Source organism: Rutilus rutilus (genome assembly GCF_951802725.1).
Source record: "Rutilus rutilus genome assembly, chromosome: 13".
In the NCBI taxonomy this organism is placed as follows: Eukaryota; Metazoa; Chordata; class Actinopteri; order Cypriniformes; family Leuciscidae; genus Rutilus; species Rutilus rutilus.
Genome location: NC_140218.1, coordinates 31854287 through 31881810, shown reverse-complemented (window position 1 = coordinate 31881810; position 27524 = coordinate 31854287). Strand labels below are relative to the sequence as shown.

General features: G+C 37.4%; 1 protein-coding gene across 13 annotated transcripts in view; it reads left to right on the top strand.

Annotated features, from left to right (window-relative positions):
* Positions 1-27524, top strand: part of LOC311302107 (ankyrin repeat and SAM domain-containing protein 1A) — a 132084-nt gene that overhangs the window by 23021 nt on the left and 81539 nt on the right. For 8 of the 13 annotated variants that reach the window (XM_084427725.1, XM_084427717.1, XM_084427724.1 and 5 more), the window contains exons 2-4: positions 16175-16255; positions 16370-16526; positions 22828-22890. In XM_084427725.1, coding sequence (XP_084283851.1) covers positions 16175-16255; positions 16370-16526; positions 22828-22890 — 301 coding nt within the window. The remainder of the gene's footprint in view (positions 1-16174; positions 16256-16369; positions 16527-22827; positions 22891-27524) is intronic. The other 5 variants (XM_084427726.1, XM_084427718.1, XM_084427716.1 and 2 more) reach the window with 1 other exon arrangement.

Here is a 27524-nt window from a genome sequence, read left to right as displayed (position 1 = left end):
TTATCATGACTGTGATATGAAGCAGGTCGGGATTGCTAAGAGACAGCTATCAGCTCCACACGCGACGCAAGTCCAATTCTACCGAACTACACGCAAGTGCAGAATTACTACTCACAGGTCAGTTTATTAGACAAATTAAACTTGTGAGGTAACGCAGCGCTGTTTCACTTGGTCTAACATTACACTAGCACACTAAACTGTATTTAAATGTGTTGAAAATTGTGTTAGTTTGTCTGTATGAGACTAGCAGTGAGCTAGATCAACATTAGAATAACATACAGATCATATTCTAACATTTTATCATGTTTGAACTATGTAACATTGATTAGTTTTATGTAAATGTGCTCACCTGTTTAATAAAGTACATGTAGGAGCGGTCGAAGTCTCGGACGTGGAGCTCTCGGCATCTCGAAAACACCGCGCTGATATTGATTCTCGTTTTAGTTCTCCTTTTTTATCCAAAGTCTGCTTGCCATGGTCCATAATGTTTGAACAAAACAACAACAACGTGCAGATAGACATTACGAACTACACAGTTGTCCACGTCTGTCGCCTTGGTTACTATCAGAGGGCTCTGGTTGCTATGGCAGTACGAGCGGAAACCAGGGACAACGCGGATATGACGCCATTGGCGGCGACAAAACGGAAATAAAGAAACGGTCCGTGTCTTCGAATTAAATTACAAATTTCTCCTGGTTTGAAAGTTGTTGGAAACAGTCGGGATAATGTAAGTACACAACTAAAAAAAATATATAACATAGATATAGTGATTTTTGCTATTTTTAAAGCAAAAAAGTTACATATTATGCCTTTCATGCATACAAAAATACATTCAATACAATATTGAATGTGCAAGTAACGGCTATTATATTTACTTGGTTATAAAATTGTTACAAAACAACTATAATAACTTACCCAGCAGAATGAGCCATCATTGAGGTAGAACGTCGATCTGAATATCGTGTGTCTGTCGCTTTAAAAATGCGCGCGCATGATCGTTTTTCTCATGATGCACGAAACGGGAGGGAGGCGCGAGCTAACTTGGTTTGTTTGGGATCTCGCTTCAAACACAAACAGAAGTGACGTCACCCACAATCACTGATACAACCTTTAAGGTCACTGTTGTATTTAAATTCATCTTTATATATAGGCTATATACATTAACTTTTATAAAAGAGTAGAAAGATGATGAAAAACTGCAAAATATTCTGAAATGTAAATATAAATTATAGTTTATATTTACATTTCAGAATATTTTGCAGTTTTTCATCATCTTTCTACTCTTTTATAAAAGTGAATGTGTTTTATAGCTTTATATTACTTATTTAGATGCATTTAGTGTTCTTTTTTTTTCTTTTCTTTTTTCTTTTTTTAATGCTGTCATCCTAATTGCAACAACTAAATGTCTTTGTGTGAGTCACTGAATCATTCGTTCAAGTGACTCTTTTAAAGAAATGTTGATTCATTCAGAAACTAAACAAGTTCATTTGAAATAGTCACTCAACTGTTTTGTTCAAAACATTCAGAAAGGAAACACCATGGATCACCCACATAACCCTCATTCCCTATTCCCTACAGTCATGAAAACTAGCTTGTATAAATCGTAAATAATTTAATAATTAAATATTTGAATACAAATGAACTTACACCTGTATTTTTCTGCTGCGGATGCGGTAATTCATTCAGCATGATTTTCAGTGCATTTTGGTTATTCTTTAGCCATTGGTCTGTTTTGGTGGTACATTAAGTTGAATGAGTGCTCTTGATAATGTCTATTGTTTTTTTCGGATGCTACTACAACTTGCTGTCTCCTTAAATAGTGCTCTTTATAATGGTAAAGGGGCAATTTCAGAGTATTCAGACTAAGCGGAAACCTTGTGGTCTCAATTGAATCCAACACGGAAGTGACTTAAACTGCAATTCATCGACCGGCCACTAGAGACAGGCTCCAAAAGAGAGTCAATCACATAAACCCCCATGTTAATATTCCCAACTTTACAGCAGAAAATAGATGTTTACAGCCTGGTACAAAAAGTGGTTTTGGCCTATATAGCTAATTTTGCCCTTCATGACAACTGTGAGGGGGGTGATTATTTTTATTTATTTTTATTTATTTATTTTTTCATCCGTTTATGAGTTAAGATTTAAAAAAAAAATCTTTTTTTTTTTAGATTTCATCCGTTTAATTCTGCATAATTAAGGGCGTGGCCACTTGATTGACAGGTGGATTGCCGCTGCTGTCACTACTAGCCGTTTGTCTGCTGTCTGTTAGCGCCACGTCACCTCAGCTAATCCGCATCTTTGCCCGTTATCCGGGAGTGACGCGCTGCCAAGATGGTGACGGCCGGCTCCGCCCACTTTAGGCTTCAGAATCACTCTTCAGAAAACTGCGAGTGACGTCACGGACACTATGCCATATTATTTTACAGTCTATGATCATATAGTGACACGTATATGACACAGCTTATGTGCAGAGATGTGCAACAGTTAATTTTCCGTGGCTACATCGGTAACTATTTTAGATAGGTAGCAAAAAACCGATAAGGTAACTGGCAATATTGTGTTTAAATGGTAAGCTACTCAACATTTTCTTGTTATATTCGATAAAAACAATATTACACGCAAACAAGCAACAATATCGCTTGTGTGATATTGCCTAAATATATTTAAAAAGATATCAGGACATATGTATCCCTAACAGTATCTCGACCTCAGCTGAACTAGGATACTTTTACTTATGAGTAACTGCAGCTTGACAAACTGCGGGTTTAAAGTCTTTCCCAACACTGAAACCTCCATATGCGGGTTTTACCGCATGCAGAGCTTTTTTCCGTAATGGCTTAAATGTTGACATTATGAAAGCTGTTATGTAAGGTGCCTCTCTCTGTTTGTTCATTATTTTAATCCGAGTCGTGAATGGATGTGCTTCCCTGCCGGCTTCCAGTCAGAGATGTGCTCAGTGGGGCCGAAGCTGTGGCTGCGGGCAGAGCTCGGGGCCTTAATGCCAACTCAAGCCTTCTGTCCCTCAGAGTCGCCCGGCCTCTTAATATATTCTGATGGCCTGATCTTTTCGCATAGGAAATATGCCACAAGGACGGAAGGCCACGGATGTCTGTGTGTTGCTGAACGATGGTGTTTATATGCATCATGAAGTGTGTGACCCAATTGCAGGTGAACACTGGCCATAAATAGTGCCAACAATCTATATTTTGCATAATTTTTTTATTAAAAAATAGTACACTGAAAAAAAATTGGTGTAGAAGGAATTTTCACTCAGAAATTGGCAGCAAATTTCACAAAATAGTGACAAAAAAACGTAAAATTTTGAAATGGCATTTTCTTGTAAAACGTAGATAATCCACATTATGATTGTGTTCATTTCTTTTCATTTGGCGGCTTAATGCAAAGAATTTTCCACGTTTTTCTAGATGGCATCTGTTTCTCCCGACCTTCAACATTTCCCACCGTTTCCAGAGTGTACTAGAACTACTCCAAGAATTCAATTTTGCTGCACAGCATGCTGGGTAGACATTTCTCTTTTTTTTTTCTCATTCTAGGGTTTGGAGAAGCATTGTTGTGAAAGCATAGCATCAGAGCTGCTTATTTTTACTTGCCATTTTGTGGTCTAAAAACGATGATGAGGTTTGTAGTTTCTGTGGGGTAGAAAATAGTCTTTGTGTAGAACAGCAGTGTCACGGTGGAGCCTTCATGGGGTCCAACCATTCGCCAGCCGGACCCTTTTCCGCACTTCAGTTGCCATGGCGCTTTCACAATAGAGCACAGTGGGCCGGAGGTGCCCGTTTGGGTGGAGCATGATGTCAGATTTAGTTGAGGGATATTTCTTTATCTTCCTGTATTATGATGTGCTGTATTGAGGGGGCAAATGTTGCGTAATCAAATGAAAACTCTAACTAAAAAGTGACATTACATTTTGAATTTGCAGTATAATGTACTCGGCCCTTTCTTTTTCTGGTCACTGCAACGTCCAGTGTATGGAAATTGTGAGAATTTTAAAGTGTTACATAACAGGACAAGGTTTACTCATTGCTAAAACATTGGTTTAATATAATATACTAAATGCTATGTTTACTTGCGTCGCGTCTGAACGCGTTGTTGTCTTTGGAGCTCCATCGATTTGATTTATAAATCTTGATTTTATTCTTTAAACTTACAACAAACATTTTCTACTTTACCTCACTGAGAAGCACTACTGCTCAACCCTCATAGTTACAACGCGGACTGTTGAGCAGACGCGTCTCAAGCCTATTAGTGATCCAACGCTGGATACTCCTATAGGTTACTCCCGTGGATCACGGCTGAACGCGTCTTCTCAACACTCACTTACAAACATTTTTCGCCTATCGTGCGTCTACTCTACACCCGTACCACTAAAAAGACGGATTATATCTAAAACTTCAGTCATAAATTAGTATTAATATTGATAGCATCACTGGTAGCTTCGTTGCTAACTTACTGTCCATCTGTTAAAATGGCGAATATATCAGATGAAAGTAGTCTACCTTTTGGTGTAGGTGAGGACACATTTGAGCTGCACGCACTGCAGTCTGAGCTGGAAGCTGTTGAGAAACAGATCCACGACCTTTTATTGAGACAAGCCGAGCTGATAGACCGGCGGTTAGCTCTTGAAACATCACGCGCCGATGCACACAAATCAGAGATTAACGTTACTAACCCGCTGACTCCGACTTCGTCTACTCCGTGCGTTTCTCAACATAGGTCCCGAGCGCCGAGGTCGCGATCAGCCATGGTCTCGTTCACTCCGGCTCCAACACGCCACCACGAAGCCTGGGTGGTTCCGCAGCGGAAGACGCGAGTCAGGTCTAGACCAAGACTCTCTCCGACCCTCCCGGTTTTCGAGTTATCCACACAAAACCGCTTCTCCCCTCTTCGCGAAACAGAACGCGATGCTGTGATCATCGGCGATTCCATCATTCGGCACGTACGCGCAACGTTAGGTAAAAGTAAGGTGCACAGTCACTGCTTTCCTGGTGCTCGTGTTTCTGAAATCGCTACTCACGTTCCCGAGATTCTGAACGGTGACGAGCGCGTCGGAACTGTTGTCCTCCACGCGGGAGTGAACGACATCAGGATGCGCCAGACAGAGATTCTGAAGAAAGACTTCAGGAATCTGATCGATACGGTACGCAGCACATCGCCTGAAACAACGATCATAGTGTCAGGACCGCTTCCCACGTACCGACTAGGACATGAAAAGTTTAGCAGATTATTTGCGCTAAATGAATGGTTAATGTCATGGTGCAATGAGCAGAAACTGCTCTTTGTAAATAATTGGAATCTGTTTTGGGAGCGTCCTAGGCTTTTCCGTGCCGATGGCTTACACCCAAGCAGATTCGGAGCAGATCTTCTGTCGGATAACATCTCCAAAATGTTAAATACCTTTTGACTAGTAACCAAAAGTCCAAATCATAGTCTCTGCTGCACCAATTTAACTGATATAAATACTAGTGTAGAATATTGCATAGAAACCGTGTCTATTCCTCGTTTAGTGAGATCAAATAATATATCTACTGCAGGATCTAGGAAAAATCTAATTGTTATTAAAACAGAAAATGTTGCTATTAGTAAACAAAAACAATTTCTAAAGCTAGGTCTTCTAAACATTAGATCACTCACACCTAAGGCAGTTATTGTAAATGAAATAGTCACAGATAATAGCTTCGATGTACTTTGCCTAACTGAAACCTGGCTTAAACCAAATGATTATTTCGGTCTAAATGAGTCTGCTCCTCCTGGATACTCCTATAAGCATGAGCCCCGTCTAATTGGTCGTGGCGGTGGTGTTGCGACAATTTATAGAGATATTCTCAATGTTACTCAGAAAGCGGGTTATAAGTTTATTTCGTTTGAAGTACTTGTACTAAATGTTACGCTCTTAGATGTTAGAAAAACATCCCTATTATCTCTAGCCTTGGCTACCGTATATAGACCGCCTGGGCCTTACGCTGATTTCCTAAAAGAGTTTGCAGATTTTCTCTCAGACCTATTAGTCAATGTCGATAAAGCATTAATTGTTGGAGATTTTAACATACACGTAGATAATCCAAATGATGCGTTAGGGGCTGCGTTTACAGATTTATTAAATTCATTTGGGGTCAAGCAAAACGTCACCGGACCAACTCATCGTCTTAATCATACACTCGATTTAATTATATCACATGGAACCGATCCAACCGATATAGATATTATACCGCAAAGTGATGAAGTCACTGACCATTACATGGTAACTTGCATATTACGTACTGCTGTAATATGTCATGCAGCGCCGCGTTATCAACCAGGCAGAACAATCCTTCCATCCACCATAGATAATTTCTCAAATTGCTTATCCGATCTGTCTCAGCTGCTGCCTGAACCCAAACAAACAGATGAACTAGAAGAACTAACTAGCACTATGAGCACTATTCTCTCTAGAACATTGGATGTTGTTGCACCTATTAGATTAAAAAAGGTCAGAGAGAAAATTAAAGCACCGTGGTACAACAATACCACGCATGTTCTAAAGAGAGAAACCCGTATTTTAGAGCGTAAATGGAAACAAACTAATTTAGAGGTCTTTAGAATCGCGTGGAAAGACAGTATGTCACGTTATAAAAAGGCCCTAAAAGCAGCCAGGGCTGAGCACCTCCGCAAACTAATAGAAAATAACCAAAATAATCCAAGGTTTTTATTTAACACCGTGGCTAGACTAACAAATAAACAGACATCACCCGAACAAAATATCCCATTACAGTTTAGTAGTAATGATTTTATGAAGTTCTTCACTGAGAAAATAGAAAACATCAGAACCACAATTGTAAACGTTCAATCTTCAGTTGCGCCTTATAATTCAGCCTTAATTATCACCCCGCAAGAACAATTACAGTGCTTTACAACTATAGAACAAATAGAGTTAAATAAACTTATCACTTCCTCTAAAACAACAACATGTTTATTAGATCCGATACCAACTAAACTACTGAAAGAAGTGTTACCTGTAGTGGAAGAGCCTCTCCTTAATATTATTAACTCGTCTTTATCTTTAGGTCATGTTCCAAGAACATTTAAACTGGCAGTTATAAAACCTCTCATTAAGAAACCACAATTAGATCATAATAACCTAGCAAATTATAGACCCATTTCAAATCTTCCATTTATGTCTAAAATATTAGAAAAAGTGGTGTCCGCTCAATTGTGTTCTTTCTTGCAAGAAAATGATATCTATGAGAAGTTTCAGTCTGGTTTCAGGCCGCACCATAGCACTGAAACTGCGCTCGTTAAAATCACAAATGATTTACTTTTAGCTTCTGACCAAGGCTGTATCTCAATACTAGTTTTACTTGATCTTAGTGCTGCGTTCGATACTATAGATCACACAATACTCTTAGATCGACTACAAAATTATACTGGTGTTCAAGGACAAGCATTAAGCTGGTTTAGATCATACTTATCTGACCGCTACCATTTTGTCTATTTAAATGGAGAAAAATCGATCATAACTCCAGTAAACTATGGAGTGCCGCAGGGATCTGTGTTAGGCCCTCTATTATTCTCAGTATATATGATGCCACTTGGAAATATTATAAGGAAACATGGAATTAGTTTCCATTGTTATGCTGATGACACTCAAATATATATTTCATCACGGCCAGATGAAAACGATAAATTATCCAAATTGACAGAGTGTGTTAAAGATATAAAAGATTGGATGACGCGTAATTTTCTTTTATTAAATCCAGACAAAACAGAGGTACTACTTATCGGTTCAAAAAACCGCCCACAAAACCTCTCGCAATACAACTTTAATATAGTAGGATGTCCTGTTACTTTATCCTCTACAGTAAAAGACCTGGGTGTTATACTCGATTGCAACCTGTCTTTCAAAAATCATATTTCATATGTTACAAAAACCGCCTTTTTCCACCTTAGAAACATTGCTAAGCTACGTAATATGCTATCAGTTTCTGATGCAGAAAAGTTAGTTCATGCATTCATGACCTCGAGACTAGATTACTGTAATGCTTTATTAGCCGGTTGTCCTGCATCCTCAATTAACAAGCTACAGTTAGTCCAAAATGCCGCCGCTAGAGTTCTTACTAGATCAAGAAAATATGATCATATAACACCGATTTTATCATCACTGCATTGGTTACCTATAAAGTTCCGTATTAATTACAAGGTATTGCTACTGACTTATAAAGCCCTAAACGGCTTAGCTCCAGTCTATTTAACGGATCTTCTATCGCCCTATAATCCATCGCGCTCTTTAAGATCACTAAATTCAAGGCTTTTGGTCATACCTAGGATATCCAGAACCACCAAAGGAGGGAGAGCATTTTCACATTTAGCTCCAAAACTCTGGAATAGCCTTCCTGATACTGTTCGTTGCTCAGACTCGCTCTCCCAGTTTAAAACTAGATTAAAGTCGCATCTCTTCAGCCAGGCATTCATATAATATTTTTAATCTTACAGTCCAAATTACAATCCGGCCTCTAGTTAATAAACGCCAGAGGAGAACTGGCCCCCGACTGAGCCTGGGTTCTCCCAAGGTTTTTTTTTCTCCATTGGGTCACCTGATGGAGTTTTAGGACACTATTAGGTCACTTGATGGAGTTTTTCGGTTCCTTGCCACTGTTGCCTTTGGCTTGCTCAGTTGGGGATATTCTGGATATCTAATTTGATTTTATCAATAAATTCCACTAGAAACAAACCTTGTTGTATTATTTTAATTTAATACTGTGAAGCTGCTTTGATACAATCTGTATTGTGAAAAGCGCTATACAAATATACTTGACTTGACTTGACTTGACTGTAGGCTAGTTAAAAATAATGTATATACTATGCAATATTATAATTAGGTCTGTCACGTGATTTAACATTTTTAATCTAATTAATTGCATGATGTGCCGATTAATTAATCTAATTAGCTAATTAAAATCATTATTGTGTTAACTCTTTCCCCGCTAAACAGTGACTACGTTTACATTTAGCCAATATCCGGGTTATGGTCGGGTTAGGGTCACTATTTGGGTTTCTGAAACATTCGGAATAACCCGTTTACATGCGTGAGCAGAGAGAGTTACTCCTGTAAACATGGAATTTGTAATCAGTTGGGAATATCCCGATGTAAACGGCGACGCACGGTTAGCGTCAGGACGTACGGACAACCTTAAGACGCAATATGCGTCATTTCCAATTCTTCTTCCTGTATCCAAAGACAACAACAACAGCAGCAACACGCGGATAATGAATAGTTCGGGGCAGATAGCGATCGCCTTTGTTTGCGCTTTCCTTCTCGCTCCAAAAGTGTGTTGCTGTGCTGCGTCTCGCCATGTTAACCTCTACTTCTTGTTTACTTCCGGTATACTGCACGCGGGGTTTTTTATGCGCCGTCTCTACTCAAAAGACCAAGATTCCTTGCGAATAGAACATGCGCAGAACACAAATCAATGTTCCTTTTGATGGGGATATGCCGATACGCGTTTACATGACCAAATATTCGGGTTAGAAAAGGGGTACCCCAGGGGTAATATCCGGGTTTTTAAAAACCGGGATATGAGCATATCCGGGTTTTTAAAAACCGGGATATGAGCATATCCGGGTTTTTGCCGGTGTTTACATGGCCATGCGCGACCGGGTTATTGCTAATATCCCGGTTTTGAACGGGTTATTGGCTGCATGTAAACGTAGTCAATGTTTTCTGACACAATTTTTCTGTGTTTCTGTGTTTTCACTGTTATACGGTAGGGGGCGCTATTACACATCTTCTGGAAGAGTTCAGAATCTCATGATCAAAATACAGGTGAAGAAGAAGCAGAAACGAGCGTAATCATATGCGCATGTAAAATAACACATTACACAGCATATAAATCAAAACGGCCTAATGTTACTGAATGAAATGTCGACCCAGGACGAGCTACAGGACTGTGAAGCTTTGGGGGTGTTGATGGACTCGAGAGCGGCCTCTAGAGGCGAAATAAAGCTATCGCTGATGCCTCGAGGTGTTTGTTTTGACACGTGAGGCTGCACAGAGCGGGACACTTCAGATGCAGGTTTAAAACAGACAATGAAAGAGCTATGTATACTAGGACTGGGTAAAAAAATATCGATTTCTTGATTTTAATCGATTCTCATTTTTACGAACCGATATCGATTCTTAAATCCCAAGAATCGATTAGTCATCCTGTTTTAAGTTGATGAATGAATGTAACATTGTTGCGCGCGTCCCATCCAATAAATCGCAATAATCTTTGTGCTTTGCCTTTGTTACTATTGATATGAAACAAAGTCTCAGATTTCAAATTACGTCCATTTTCTTATGAAATTCCAAAACATAATTACCGTTTTGGCGCTGTGGCGTGAGATCGCTCTGGCTCAGCTCTAGAGAAGCACATGACCTTCTCTTCCGCCTTATAATACCAGTTACAGCGTGAAATAAACATGAATGAGCATCTGAAAGTGTGTTAAAAGATAGAGTACAACTTATCGAAATCCGTATCATGTGACATGGAGTCGCTCAATCAGTGTTTCAACCGTGGAAAGATGTCATTAAAACAGCTTGTAAACAATGTCATGTAACGTCACATTTACCTCAGAAAAAACATCTCCAGTGGCCATAAACTCGTCAGGCAGCTAGAAAAATTAACTCTATAGGAGCATTTTGCTGAATATATGCACCATATTACATATTCATTATAATGTTTAATGTTCTTCAATATTTAATGCTGATTAACATGTTTTTTATGACAGCCACCATTTAAATGTTTACATTTCATATAACTTTATTATTATAAAAATAAATAAGTGTAAGTTTTTATACAAATCAGTTCATTTTTACCTTCAATATTATAGTAGCCTAATGAAGCCTATAGGCTACAGCTGAGTCCCATAGTTTACAGCATTAGTTAAGAGATTTGTTAAAAGATTAGAAATTTGCCATGTATTGTACCTGATATCCAAAATAATCAATATTGAATCGAATAGGAATCGAAATCTAATTGAATTGCAAGCTTGCGAATCGAAATCGAATCGAATTGTGAAATTTGTGTCAATACCCAGCCCTAATGTATACAGTACACTACCATACATGTTTTCATATTATTAATTGAAGTATTAAAATTAAAGTAATTCATTTGTTGACTAGATGCTGCATTAGTGGGCGCTAGGCTAACATTACTAGTTCCTCAAGTGGTTAAAACAGTGTGACAAAAACACACACAAGCCCGACCCAAATGTTTAATTTCATGATTGTTACAATCTATTTGCATTCATTTATATCCAGCTGGTCACTTTTATGCATTTGTTAGCGAAGTTGCATATTTAAAGCTAGTGACGTGAGAAAGTAAATTGATATGGTCATGCAGCAGCCGAGAGAAAACAGACCAGACACGCATTTGATTTCATTCGGTTTTCCATCATTAAACCCCCCCTGCAAGCTTTGGTTGTCAGTTTGTCTCAGGGGTTTACCCATTTTTGCAATGGTAATGCAATAACTTCCACTAACATTACCCGAACAGGCATCGTTCATGCTGTGTATACTGTTATGGTTTGCAGTTGTATTTTACAATAGGTTGTTTATGACACTAGTGCATTATGAGTTCTCTCTCTGTCATGAGAATCCGGCTCATTGTGTGGATCTTTGTAAACCACACTGCTCTGTTACTTCCTATCTCAACTACACTCTCATAAAACTGTCAAAAAAAAGGAGGGGTAGTCAGTTGTAGGTTATTTTTAAAGTGCCCCAATTATGCAATTTTAAAGGTTCATAATTTTGTTTTGCAGTCTCCTATAGTAGGTTTGCATGCAGCCAAGGTCAAATCACTTTAATTTTCTCATAATAATGTACATTGCAGCATCACCTCTTTTCTCACAGGGTCTGATACGGTTCAATAAATTATTCAGTCTCTCTAAACCCCTCCTTTCCAAGAGCTGACTCTGCTCTGATTGGTCAGATGTCTCAGTCTTTTGTGATTGGTCTACAGTCTGCTCTGATTGGTCAGATGTCTCAGTCTTTTGTGATTGGTCTACTCTGCTCTGATTGGTCAGATGTCTCAGTCTTGTGTGATTGGTCTACAGTCTGCTCTGATTGGTCAGATGGCCCAGTCTGTTGTGATTGGTCTACTCTGCTCTGATTGGTCAGATGGCCCAGTCTGTTGTGATTGGTCTACCGTTTACAGCGTGTGTTGGAAACGAAATGTCAAAATATAAAAATGTTCATCTATTCTGCAGCACTTGATACAAAATATACAAATACAAATATACTTTATGAATTTAACCTAGCTTTATTAAGCAATTTCTTTGCTCCTGACCTTCGATGATCCAGTTCAACCATACTAAGCAGAAATGTCTTTATTTAAACATTACATTTGTTTTTGGCCTCTACTGTACAGGCGTTTGAATCAGTTTGAGGCTCATTATTTCTCTTTTTGTGTGAAAGGCCCTTACATTGTCCATTTTTGGTTTTGTTATTAAATAGCAAGCAAGCCCAGCCCAGGTGAGGTAAAGTAACGCAAAAGTATTGTAACATATTACTTTCCATAAAAAGTAACTAAGTAATGCAATTAGTTACTTTTTTTTAGGGAGTATCACAATATTGTAACACTACTTTTAAAAGTAACTTTCCCCAACATTGTTTTGGAGACATAACTTTATTTGTTGTGCACTTCGATCTTTATAACTTTGCAGACCTTTTACATTCACAAACAGCTATATTACACACTACATGAACGGTAATATAAAAAAAAAAGCATAATTGGGGCATAAAAAAAATAAAAAATAATTGTGTGTGTAGTGCACCGATGCCAGAATTAATAGTGTTGTTTTTTTTGTCATATATTTTTTTTTGGTCATAGTTTTTATGATTTCCTATATATTTGGACAATATTTCAACATCCTGGAATGCATTAATTTCAGTCCATTGCAGTCCAATAATGTGCACTGCAAAATAATGAAAATAGGTCAAAGTGTCACCAAATTTTGAATACTTTATAAATGATTAAATATATATTTATCAAAATCTAAATGAGTAATTTAGTCAAAGAGATTATCACTGTGTTGAGGTCAAACAATGCTGGTTCATTGCATAGTCTGTGTAGCAGCAACACTTTGTTTCTGTGCTGGTGCAGTTTTCTCTCTCTGTATGACGTTTCCTGGCTGGAAGTGGAGTGATGGGAACGTCAGATTGGAGTGAGAGCGTTTGAGAGCCTTTCTGCCACCGGCTTCTCCTTTCCTCTTCCTCTTTTGTCTGTGTGCTTTGTGTCTTCATTTGTGCTTTGTCTTGACAGCGAGCGAGTGCATGCGCTGTACAGCACGTGATACTCCTCCTCTCCTCTCCTCTCCTCTCCTCTCCTCTCCTCTCCTCTCCTCTCCTCTCCTCTCCTCTCCTCTCCTCTCCTCTCCTCTCCTCTCCTCTCCTCTCCTCTCCTCTCCTCTCCTCTCCTCTCCTCTCCTCTCCTCCCCTCCACAATATGTTTACAGCTACAGCAAGAAAACCATTCCCTTCAGTCAATTATGTCTTTATATGTCGAGTACACAGCCTAAGGGTGTTTTCAGTGAGGTCCAGTGTGCAGAAGAACAGACAAAGAGTTGTGTGTTTTGTAGTTTAGTCGATTTACAAGCACACTGGGAGAGTTTATGCCAGAATTAGATTTGTGTGGATGTGACTGAGGCCCATTAATTTCTTTTAAAAATAGCAATCTGAGGCAATGTAATTGTCTTTTCCAAGTGCCCAGCCTTTTCAGGTTATCTCATCCATTTCTGGTAGTGAGAAACCGCTGATTCAAGAGCTGGAACGGTGGACCAAAATCTGAAAATCAGAAAATTCACTGAAATTCTTGTCTATTGTTATATACATAATTAAGTATATGCACAAAAATGAAACCGTTTTAATTGTTATTACTACATTTAGCAGTTTTTTTTTATTGACAAAATATTAACTAAACAAACAAACTAAATACATATATATTTATGAGATGTTTTATTTGATATGTCAAGAACATATAATCTCAGAATTACCAGGATTAACTCGGATGGATTTAATTAAATTCTTATGAAACTCATGAATGCCTGAAAACGGTTCATGAAACCTGTATATTCATTTCCAAACAAAACCGCATCAGTTATTATTGGAATGTTTTCAAATGAAATGTATAGATTTTACTTGCATAAACTTTCACTTTAAAGGTATAGTGGAGGATTTGCCCGAATTTTAGAAAAGAACCGCCCTCTCCACTTTCTGAAAAAATGCACATGCGCAACACTCTACCTGCTCCCGAGAGGGAACGCCTATTAAACGTGTGCACGAGAGCATGCACGAGCTAATCATAGCTTGCATTAACTTTTACTAGCAGTGATTTTAAATGGATTTCTCCAAACAGCATGCCAAACTTTACCTGTCGAGTAGAAACTTCGCGACTGAGGCATCAGTGGGAAGCCCAACCTGTGTTTTGAGCGCACACCATCGTGTGAATCGTGTGCACGAGCACGTACGACGGCCTTACGTAAACATATCACCAGAATGATTGACACTTAGGAGGACCAATAGTCTTGATGATCCACCCGGAAAAAGAAAATCCTCCGCTATACCTTTAAGATAAAAAGATGATCAACTTTTCAAGCTGTGATTTTTCTCATGGCGGCCATAAATATGTGTGCATATTCATATTTATCAAAGTTCATTCTCAAAAGTGTGAGTGTGAGATGTCTAAATATATTTGACAAAAAATGTGATAAGTTCATAGAGAAGTTCTGCATTTTTGTTTTAAAGAGTATATTTCTTAAACTCTTAAACTCAAATAATGACAATAATAAAAATAAAAAAGTAGTGTGAGATTCGAATTTTGGTTCCCATACTACGTTTTATTTATTTATTATTATTATTATTATTATTATTAGAAATTTTGGTAGTAAGGTCTCATTTGTTAACATTAATGTATTAACCAACATGAACTAACTGAGCAATATATTTTTTAATTTTTTTAATAATTTTAATCATTTAATGTCAGTTAGTTAATACAAATCCAGCTATTCATTTGTTTCTTCATGTTAGTTCAAAATGCATTAACTAATGTTAACAAATACAACTTTTAATTTTAAGAATGTATTATTAAATGATAAAAATGAACATTAACTAGCACTAACAACTGTTGTTAATTGTTAGGTCATGTTAACTAACGTAGTTAACTACAAATGTAAAGTGTTACCAACATTTTTAAGGATCTCTTCCGGGTCAAAGCGGACCCGAATGCGAATCTGTACATCCCACATCCGGTGCTCCTGTGTTTTCTCAACTCATGCAAGTTGTTCCAGTCTCCACTATCAGCAGAACCTGTTTGCCTGCTCTCGGTCAGTGACCTCACACACACCGGCTGATGTCATTGCACTAGATTCAGGTGTGACTCACGGTTTCATTCAAGAGGCGTAAAAAATCAAAGGGATTTTGCTAATGTGTTGACCAGCAGATTGCAGAGCAGATTGCTTGAGGAGTAGCAGGAAGGATGACGCAGAGATGTTCTGAGATGTTCATTCCCATGGCATTAGCCTGATGAATCATACATTAGACCAGCACACTCAAAGTCCAAACCCTCACAAGGTTATCAGAGGACTCAATCCAGGCGTTTCTGCACCACAAATAAACCAGCGAGATTGCCTGCGATAATGGGATTTAAAATTGTGTGATTTCCAGGACTGGAGTATTTGTGAATGTCTCTATTGTATTGTGAAGTTCTGTATTCACAAATTATTGGAAACACATCATGGGAAAGCCATGAAAAACTGGGGACCTTGCTGTTGAACGGGTCATTTTAGCATTATTTCACGAACCCCATGGTCACTTGCACTACAGGTCAAAATATTTTTTTCTTTTTCCTAAAATTGAAATTTTTCCTAAATTTAGGAATAATTTTCAAAAATATATATATATATATATTTTTTAAAGAAGTCTCTTCTGCATTTAACCAAGCATACCGTTATAACAGTAATAATACTGTTTTTCATTTACAGTATACCAGTCTTCAGTGTCACATGATCTTTCAGAGATCATATGCTGATTTGCTTAGTTGTATCCATAGGCAGTGTTACTTTTAACCCTTTTTATTATTATTATTATTATTATTATTATTATAATACTCACTGTGTCTGTCCACTCTTTGTTTTACAGTATCTGGAGGGGCCCGAATGTGAACTGTGTGGACAGCACTGGATACACACCTCTACATCACGCTGCTTTAAATGGACACAGGTGAGTCCTGTCACCTGATGACCTTTGACCTCAAAGATAATTTTGGTTTTATTTATCGAAATGTACTTTTATTTCTGAATACCACACACAATTGTGCATGTGTCTCTCTGTCAGTGAGGTGGTGGAAGTGCTTCTGCGGAACGAGGCTCTGACGAACATCGCTGACAACAAGGGCTGTTACCCTCTGCACCTGGCGGCCTGGAAGGGGGACCAGCGGATCGTCAAGCTCCTCGTCCACCAGGGTCCATCTCACCCCAAACTCAATGAACAGGTCTGACCGCGCGACACTGAGCGGCACATTCAAAGCCGTATTCTGGGTTATTCACCACATGAGGTCTATGAGCAGCGCTTGTGGCTTGCTATCGATTACCACAGGAAGTAGTTTTGACTCGTCTCTCAGTAAAAACAGAATGGAAAACATGTATAAAATACTCTTACTGTCTACAGGTAAACTGGAAATCTATTGGGCCAGGCCTTCTGGAGGGTTTAAAGTGCCTCTATTATGCTATTTTAAAGGTTCCTGATTTTGTTTTGCAGTCTCTTACAGTAGGTTTACATGCAGGTCAAAAAACACTTTACTTTTCTCATAGTATACTTTTCAGCATCGCCGCTTTTCTCACAGTGTCACAGCTGAATGAAACAGTTTGATAAAGTATACAGTCTCTCTAAACTCCTCCTTTCCAAGAGCTGACTCTGATTGGTCAGATGACTCAGTCTGTTGTGATTGGTCTACTCTCCTCTGATTGGTCAGATGACTCAGTCTGTTGTGATTGGTCTGCTCTCCTCTGATTGGTCTGATGACCCAGTCTGTTGTGATTGGTCTGATGACCCAGTCTGTTGTGATTGGTCTAGTCTCCTCTGATTGGTCAGATGCTCCAGTCTGTTGTGATTGGTCTAGTCTCCACTAATTGGTCAGATGACCAAATCTGTTGTGATTGGTCTAGTCTCCTCTGATTGGTCAGATGACCCAATCTGTTGTGATTGGTCTACTCTCCTCTGATTGGTCAGATGCTCCAGTCTGTTGTGATTGGTCTAGTCTCCTCTGATTGGTCAGATGACCAAATGTGTTGTGATTGGTCTAGTCTCCTCTGATTGGTCAGATGCTCCAGTCTGTTGTGATTGGTCTAGTTTCCTCTGATTGGTCAGATGACCAAATCTGTTGTGATTGGTCTAGTCTCCTCTGATTGGTCAGATGACCAAATCTGTTGTGATTGGTCTAGTCTCCTCTGATTGGTCAGATGACCCAATCTGTTGTGATTGGTCTACTCTCCTCTGATTGGTCAGATGCTCCAGTCTGTTGTGATTGGTCTACTTTCGTAAGTTGTAATTGGCGTAAGTTTTTACGCTCGCTTGAGGTGGTTTTTGACTTGTGCAAAAAAGAGTTAATGCGAATGATGGAGATGGAAACGCATTTGCCGAATAAATTCTGATGTAAACCCACGTTACTGATAGGCTGTTTCCTCATGATGGAATTGGATTGGCCCCCTGGTTTCCACTCATGGTGTTTTATTTACTGTTACTAGGTTACCAATACCACCAGCGTCCGCTCGAACAAGCTGATGGAAACTCACCTAATTCATTGTTTGTTTTGCGAACTTGGAAAAGATTCGCTTCACGTTTGGATGGAAACCCAGCCAGTGATACGAACAGTAATGATGCCGTTGGTTTTACTGTATTTTGGTTATACTGTGATGTTTTACTGAGAACAGAAGTGCATCGAAGTGGATTTGCAGCACAGGAAACATGTTCTCGACATGTCAAAAACACAATGTTGCTACGACATGTTGCTTCTCAGCTACAACTACAGTGTTTTAGGGTCAAAGTAGATGTCGTTCGCAGGCAGACAATGAAGACCATAGACTGGCATTAAGCAAATTTGTTTCAAACCCACTTTGGATATCTTACACAGGGTACCCGCGGGGTCTTAAAAGCATTGAAAAAGTCTTAAATTTGATAATCTCAAATTAAGGCCTTAAAAGCCTTGAATTTGGTATACAAAGTCTTGAATTTCGTTACAAAGGTCTTAATTTGTGTTTGCCTTTTCTATGATTAAATTCAAACCGTAACAAAATTAGCTGTTACTAATGTAGACTAATTAAAAATTAGTCGCGTAACGTTGAGTGCACCTCGCGCTTCACGTCATAGAAGAACGCGCGAAAGCGCGCGCACCCGTTACGATGGTTACTAATCAGAGCTTTTCTGTTAAAAGAGCATGTTTTCTACCCGGTCTTTTCAGTAGTATCTGGCCACAACCATCCACGCGCGCTCTCTCTACATTGTTGAAGAAGCGCGGATGATCTGAAAACACAGACAAGCTGGAGTTCAGCGATCTTCATTTGAGAATATCTGTCACGAGCCGCTTGCGCTGTTTGTGCGACTAAATCTGCGATCAAAATGCAGGCTGATATACAGCAGTGTTTTTAATGTTGATCATTATGCGAGCAAGAATGCAATGTTTCCCAACTATCCACACGATTTCAAATGTGACATTGATTTTATACAACAGTAAAAAACAAAAAAAGTAAAAAAAAAGGGTAACATTAAGTGATGTACTAAATTTTAAACAGGCTTATTGCTCTATTTTGCAACAAAATCTGTGGCTTTGACAAAGACAATGAGTTACCGCCACCTACTGGCGATTTTAATATCATATTTTTATTAATATTAAACGTTTTTTAACATTGAATATTTATTGAACATTGTTTTATTTAAAGCATTATTTATTTTTAAAAGTATTATAAAGGTGAAAAATGAAATGGAAAAATCGATTAAATGGGGCAAATATTGTCCCTTAATGGAAAGATGTGACTGCAGTCGTGGAAGAGTACAGCACTCTAAAAAATTGGAGAACTAAGGAAAAGGGATATGTAGAATTGCACAAGTGCTACTGCTAAAGAGTGCAATGTCAATACAGCCTGTTAGCTTACTTTTAATTTCTCATAAGCTTAATCGAATTGGCCTAGAGAGAATAATTATGACATTTTCTGTCTAAAGACTACATATAAAATAGTTACCAAAATTAAAGTAACTGCAGTTTGACTAAAAGTAATGACTAAACGTTGACAAAAAATGCAAACACATTTCGTCAACTAAAACTATGAAAGGCAGAATGACTCAAATGTGACTAAGACCAATAAGCATTTTCGTCTGAAGATGAAGAGTAAGACTAAATCAAAAATGGCTGCCAAAATTAACATTGGGCTACACATGTGCACGCTACAACGCTGCTGCGTATGTATTAAATATGACTGATAATTTAAATAAAATGTTTTATTTAATTGAAATAGTCTACTTGTACATAATTATTTTTTAGGGTTTAAAATGTATACAGATTTGACATTTTCCCCTCATACTTCTGTCGGAATTGGTACGAAGTTGGCATTGAATTTCGTTTGAAATGGTATTAAAAAGGTCTTAAAAAGCCTTGAATTTAAGTTGGAGGATCCTGGGGGTACCCTGCTTACAGAAGTGAGACTGGAATTGCTGATGAATCGATTTTTTTTCTTTTAAAATAACTTTATTTGTCGCACACTTTCATCTTTAAAACTTTGCAGACCTTTTACATTCACGAACCGCTACATTACACACTGCATGAAAGGTAATATTTGAAAAAGCATAATAGGGGCACTTTAAAAACAGAAATGTGAAAATTGTGCATTTGCTAAGAACTTGAATGAATTCTATACTTCAAAATGTGTTATTTGAGTTTGGAAAAGTTGTTTAAAATGTCTTTATTAAGTTGGGTTACTTTTTAGGTCAAAGAAACGTCTACTTATGCGTTAACTAATGCCATTCCAGTGAGTGGAACTTGCTCCATATAAACAGTCCCTGCATCCCAATCATACTATCCATCCTCAACAGTTTGTGATATCAGAATGTGTCAGTTCACAGTATGTTAAAAATAGCCCTTTTTGCAATTGAGGTTTGTTGACCACACACTAATGTTGACGAATCACAAAACCCCATTTTTTTTTTGACCCGGTTTCCACCCATATTTAGCACTGACCAGAAATAATGCATGTTAAAACCAGTTGGAAATACCAGTAGGTTATGGTTGTACTTTTCAAAATGATCATATTGCATATTTTACATGTTTAATCTGCAATGCTTCCTCTCCGCCAGGATTCCAGCCCGAGAGACGAGTCAGGATAAATCCTGTCAGTAGTCTTTAAGTTGCTCTGTAAATATTCACCTGTCTAATGACACACTATCTGAGATCAGTAGTCGGGGATTTGGGAGGTTGTTGACTAGTGAAGGGAGGGTGTGTGTGTGTGTATTAGTCATTTTGAGGTTAGATTCGAGGTTATGTTTCTTTTGACACGTCTCAGGAAAAGCTGCAGCTTATCAGGAACACTTTTGCTTCCTCTTACAGCTTCACACTGCTCATTTACACTTTGAGAGAGAGAGTGTGTGTGTGTAAAGATAAAGCTAAACACGAGTTCAGTGGCTTCTCACCCATAATACACGCTGTTTTCACAACTGCTATTTTTAGTCGTAACACATTTGGCTGAATTTCAAATGTTTTTTTAAGTAGAACATGACACACACACGGTATGACTGTATACTGTGTGTCTGTCTGAATCAATCTAGGACACTTAAGTTGCAGATTAACCAAATTCAGGCGCGGAATGAATAACCACCAATATCGGGATATAAACACTGACATTTCCAGTGTGATGATTTTTACCGCAAATTTGGGATGAAATGCATAATTTTTTTGTCATGCTGAATTAAACGTACAGGTCATGTGACAACAATGTATATAAAAAAACATACAGTACCAGTCAAAAGTTTGGAAACATTACTATTTTTAATGTTTTTGAAAGAAGTCTCTTATGCTCATCAAGCCTGCAGTAAAAAAACAGTAATATTATGAAATATTATTACAATTTAAAATAATGGTTCTCTTTTTTAATATACTTTAAAATGTAATTTATTTTTGTGATGCAAAGCTGAATTTTCATCAGCAAGTACTCCAGTCTTTGGTGTCTTATGATCCTTCAGAAATCATTCTAATATGCTGATTTATGATCAATGTTGGAAACAGTTGTGCCGCTTAATATTTTTTTATAACCTGAGATACTTTTTTCAGGATTATTTGATGAATAAAAAGTTAAAAAGAACTGTATTTATTTAGAATAGAAATCTTTTGTAACAATATACACTACCGTTCAAAAGTTTGGGAACAATAATATATATATATTTTTTAAGAAATTAGTACTTTAATTCAACAAGAATGTGTTAAATTGATAAAAGGTGATGGTAATGATTTATATTGTTAGAAATGTTTTTATTTTGAATAAATGCTGTTTTTATGAATAAATGCTGTTAACGTTTTACTCATCAATGAATCCTGAAAAAAGTATTCCAAAAAAATACATTAAACAGCACAACTGTTTCCATCATTGATAATAACTGAGTATCAAATCATCATATTAGAATGATTTCTGAAGGATCATAAGACACCAAAGACTGGAGTACTTGCTGATGAAAATTCAGCTTTGCATCACAAAAATAAATTACATTTTAAAGTATATTAAAAAAGAGAATCATTATTTTAAATTGTAATAATATTTCATAATATTACTGTTTTTTTTTTTTTTTTTTTTTTAACTGCAGGCTTGATGAGCATAAGAGACTTCTTTCAAAAACATTAAAAATAGTAATGTTTCCAAACTTTTGACTGGTACTGTATAAAATCACATATTAATGCGGTTTTGTAACTGAATTGCTCAATTAGTTTGAGGTTTGTTGACCCAGCAATGACATATTGAAATGTTTCTTTGCTCTCGCTTGTCTTCCCGTTCTACAGCTGTTCCCTATTTATTTCCAACCTCGTGACATCTTTTAACAAACGAACCTTGAATATTCATGCGCACCTGTACTCGGGGTTGGTTTTTTTTGTTTGAATGAAATGTCCCCAGAGGAAAGCAGCAACGGCCTGTCTTCAAATGCTCTCGTTTTGCATAATGTGGAGAGACTTTTCATGCATTTATTATTCCGCAGTGATGCACTCCATGTTTTTCAGTAACATAATTATCACAGTTTTCATTTAACAACTCTGTTATTGTGCTGTTTTCTCATTGATTTGTTATAGCATGACATGTCTCAAAATGAAATGAAACAGCTCAGCCAAAAAAAAAAGGATTTATTATTATTATTATTGATTCATTATGAATTTGGACTAACTAAAAAATTATAAATAAAAAAAACTGTCTCATTTCATTTTTTTTTTTTGCCATTTTATAAGGCTGGTTTATTCTCCATTGTTTGATTGGTCAAATTTGACATATGCTAGGACTTTTCATTGTCAAATGTTTCTGATTTGTCTAATTATAGTTAGTTTTCCTCACAAATTTGATTATTATATATATTTTTTTGCCTTGTATCAAAATAAATATTCATTCGGCGTGTAATTTTATTTAACGTTTATCATTCGACGGACTCTAAGCCAGCCTGTAGTTTCTTTTGCCTGTTTCATCATGTGATCATGCATTTGATTAACACTTGTGTTCAGTGTGTGTGTGTGTGTATGTGAACACGTCTCCTTCCTGTTCTCTCCCCTCTCCCAGAGCTCTCTAGACCACACAGAGTTCAAACGCTGTGGCCCATTTGACCCCTATATTAATGCCAAGGTGTGTACCCATGACCTCTGACCTGCACGCTTCACCTCCATACGCCACGCCTGGGTTTGTCTGGTTTCTGTTGGGACAGTGTCGCTTCACTCTTTCTCATGTTTGTCATCATGTGGGTTATATAAGCACGCACATGCCGTGTGTGTGTGTGAAGGCGTATAATGTATAAAGACGTGACCGACTGTGCTGTAGATTCTCACTGTAGTCTGAAGTAAGTTATGTACAGTTTGTGTGTGAGAGCATTTTATCATGAAAGGTGTAATTTCTGCAAACTGCGAAAATAATGATGGATTCCAGACAGGTTTCCCACACCGTTAGACTAATAATGTATGACAAGAAAAGGGAAAAACTCACGGTGTGAGAAGATAAAAAATATTATTAGTAGTATTTTAAGTTTAAAATATATTTAGAAAAATTTCATAGATGCAATATTTAAATGCATAACATACAGTTTTCAATAGAAATGGCATTAAAGTATATTTTAGTTTACCTAATACCATACAAATGTACTTTAGAGGGACAAAAATACTCTAATTGCATTTAATATAAATTTTGAATATAGTAGATTTTAATCTATATTTAATTTATATTTTTATTTTATAATTTGCAGAAATATGTTGGGGGGGAAATGCAAAGCAGGAAAGGATATCATAGAGCGAACCCCTCCGAACCCTCATAACTGTGTGTCAAAGACAATTAGTCTCTTAAAATATTAGATTATTATTATTATTATTATTATTAATTTTTTTAATTAAGAGAAGACAACATAAGCTCAGGTTGTAAAATATCTTCTGGTGCAACTAAAATAATTTACTATATACAGATATTAATGTGGATTTGGATTAATAAATACAGATATGAATGAATTCATGATAAATATTAGAATATTGGATATTAAAATATTGAGTGCATGCAAAATATCAGATAATTTGATATTTTTTAAGAAAATAAGGTTATTTCAGGTAGTAAAATATCATGTGGTGCGACTTGATTAAATTCATAGTATTTATTTATTAATCCATTTCTATTTTAAATGGTTAATATGTGTTCTCTCACATGTATTCAAGGTGTCATGAGCCGTACATGCAAAGATTCAATGAAGAAGTTTGATTTGTGTTTTATTTATCTTGCACTCTTATTTTTCATCAACCTTTTTATAATTCCTTTATACACAAGCATTTTTTTTCCCTGTTCTGCAGCATTTTTTCGTCCCAGTGCCGAATAATAAGTGAATGTAATGCCTTTGCAGTTTAAAATGGGATAGGAGAAAACATTTGAACTTTGAGAAATGTTGCACGTTGAATCTTTTGCAGCCGCTGTGTGATGTTCTGCTGAAGCTCGGAGAATCCTCATCTCGCTTTCGTTCGATAGCACAGAGGGGTTTCACTCCAGCTTTAGATCTCGTACAAGCGGCCGTGTGTGTGTGTGTGTGTGTGTGTGTGTGTGTGTGTCAGGCAGGTTACAACTGAACAGACTGAAGCGGACATGAATAATTCATGAGCTGACAGGAAGTGTGTGTTTTGTGATTGTTAAATGGTATTTCTAGAATACTTGCTGTGCCACACACACACACACACACACGCACACGCAGAGTCGAGAAGCTTTTCTGTGTAGCCGTCGGCTTGAATCAGTGTCAGAAAGTGTGTGTGTGGCAGAGAGAGGTGGGGTGTAGTCATGGAAACGGTGTCATGGCTGGATAGCTGAGGGCCGACCCTGTAGTGCATCAAGAGAGAAATGAAAGGAAGACAAAATACAGAATGATGAATAGAAGAGAAGCCTTTCATTCAGCATGGGGTTTGATGTTCTGCAGGTGCAAAATAATAGTAGTAGTAATGATGATAATAAAATAGATCTGCCGTAAATTATTATTATTTTTTTACATTTTTAGTCTGAAGAAAAAAAAACATGAAAGTAGATGAGTTCCAGTGTTATTAACTAAAACTATTAAAAAAACCGTAATGGGTAATATAAAATGTTGTTTTAGTCTAATAGAAATAAAGCTGATGGAAAACCTTAAACATAAAAAACCTAAGTTGAACTAAAATGACTAAAACTGACATAAAATAAAGCTATAGTTAGACAGACGTTGACTGATTGATTTTGGCCGATAGCCGATAATTCTTTATATTTAAAAGCCGATAACCGATATATTGCCTGATAAATCTAAATCCAAAATGTTATGGAATTTGAATACCTGATTACACAAACTAAAACTTCTCCATTGAAAGCCGTGTCCCAAGCACACACTTATAATGTTCTCATTATAATGTTATGTAGTCTATATGACGGACTTGCGCTGCACTTTACTGTATTTTCCTTTTCAAAGTTATTCCACTCATATTTCAAGCAGTTCAAAACCATCATGTTGAACAGGGCACATCTGAAGCGTCTCAGCTGAAGTAATACGTTATTTATCAGCTTTAATATATCGGGCAAATTTTCATATCGGGCCGATAACAGTAACATTAAATATGAACATGTATCGGCCGGTACCGATATGGTGGCCGATATATCGTGCTTCCCTACAATACAAATAACAAAAATGCATAAAAAATAAATAAATAAATTGGAAATGTACGAATAAGCAATCTAGGCTCAGTGGAAATAAGTGCCTTTACCTTCATTTGTATTAATTTTCACACAAATTATGATTACGGCGGCAGATTATCAATTCCTTGCACAAAACTATTTATAGTGTTATAAAAACACTTTTACCAGAGTGCATGATTTGTAAACTAATGTGTTTTGATGTTTGCGTTGCATAACCAGCTCCATATGTGTTGCTATTTCCAGTCGTGGTAAACTTGCTCGATCGCTCATCTGGTACAGCATTACACTCGAGACACACAGCGCTCGGTTACGAGTCCAGAGAAACTCGAGTCACGACCGGCAGAGCTCAAAGGCTTGCAGAAGAGAGCTGAAATGCCATGGCAGAACATGCGTTTGTATCTCACGTTTGCTTTTGTTAACCCTATCAGGTAGATTCAGGGTTAGGGTTTAGTGTAGCTGCAACATCATTTTCAAACGTTAACTTTTTGCGTCACTCCCTGGAGAGTTCATTTCCACACTGCTGCGATACGTACAACAAAAAACGTTGACATATTCGCATTCATCTGTTTCTGAGAGAGCTGAATGGCACTTTTACCACCAGTTACTACCATTGTGGATATGCTAGCACACACAACTCGCGGTTTGAACAGTTAATCTAAAAAAAGATTTCCCCTTCTGAATGAACACACAATAATGACAGAAGATCAAACACACAGTGTGTGTGTGTTCACACAGCTGAGATTCACCTGCCTACTGAGTTTATTTCAGGAGAGCCGTGTTTCGAGAGTGCATTCATCCCCGCTTCCCTTGATCGTGTCTGTGGGGAACCTCCCGCTCTCAGATTGACCTAGTTAGCAGGAAAAGCTACACAAATTATTGCCTTGTCATCATAATTCCCAATGAACATTATAGGGTTGTTTCAAAACCTGCCGAGTTGCCTCACGTCTACTGTGTAAATATGCCACTGCCTTCTACAGGTGCATTTATTTGATTAAAAAAACTGTAATATTGTAAAATTTCCATAATTCCATTCAAAACGTTAAACTTACATAGATTATAGATTCAGGGCCCACAACTTAAACGATTTCAAGTATTTAGTTGTTTATTTGTACATAATTTGGGCTTCCAGCTCATAAAACCCACGAAAACAGGATTTAAAAAAATTAGAATATTACATGAAATCGCACAGTAATTACACAGTGATACCATGGTCATTGAACCAGGTTTTGGTTCTTTTGGCAGTGTGGGCAGGTGCAAATCCTGCTGGAAAATGAAGGAAGCATGAAGTGCTCTGGAAATGTCCTGGTAGACGGCTGCGTTGACTCTGGATTTAATAAAGCACAGTGGACCAAAGTCCTCTTTTCTGATGAGAGCATCATGAGAAATTTTGCATCTCATTTGGAAACCAAGGTCCCAGAGTCTGGAGGAAGAATGGAGAGGCACACAATCCAAGATGCTTGAAGTCCAAGTGTGAAGTTTCCACAGTCTGTGTTGGTCATCGGCTGGTGTTGGTCCACTGTGCTGTCCACTCAACGCAGCCGTCTACCAGGACATGTTCAGAGCACTTCATGCTTCCTTCAGCAGACAAGCTTTATGGAGATGCTGACTTCATTTTCCAGCAGGATTTGCACCTGCCCACACTGCCAAAAGAACCAAAACCTGGTTCAATGACCATGGTATCACTGTGTAATTACTGTGGGATTTCATGTAATATTCAAATTTTTTTAAATCCTGTTTTCGTGGGTTTTATGAGCTAGAAGCCCAAATTATGTACAAATAAACAACTAAATACTTGAAATCGTTTAAGTTGTGGGCCCTGAATCTATAATCTATGGAAGTTTAACGGTTTGAATGGAATTATGGAAATAAATTAACTTTTCCATGCTATTCAAATTTTTTGGAAAGGGTCTGTATCTGTATATGTGTAATTAATTCCTGTGATCAAAGCTGAATTTTCAGCATCATTACTCTTCAGTCTTCAGTGTCACATGATCCTTCAGAAATCAGTCAGATATTATGATCAAGAAACATTTCTGATTATTATCAATGTTGTAAACAGTTGTGCTCATATTTTTTGGAAACCG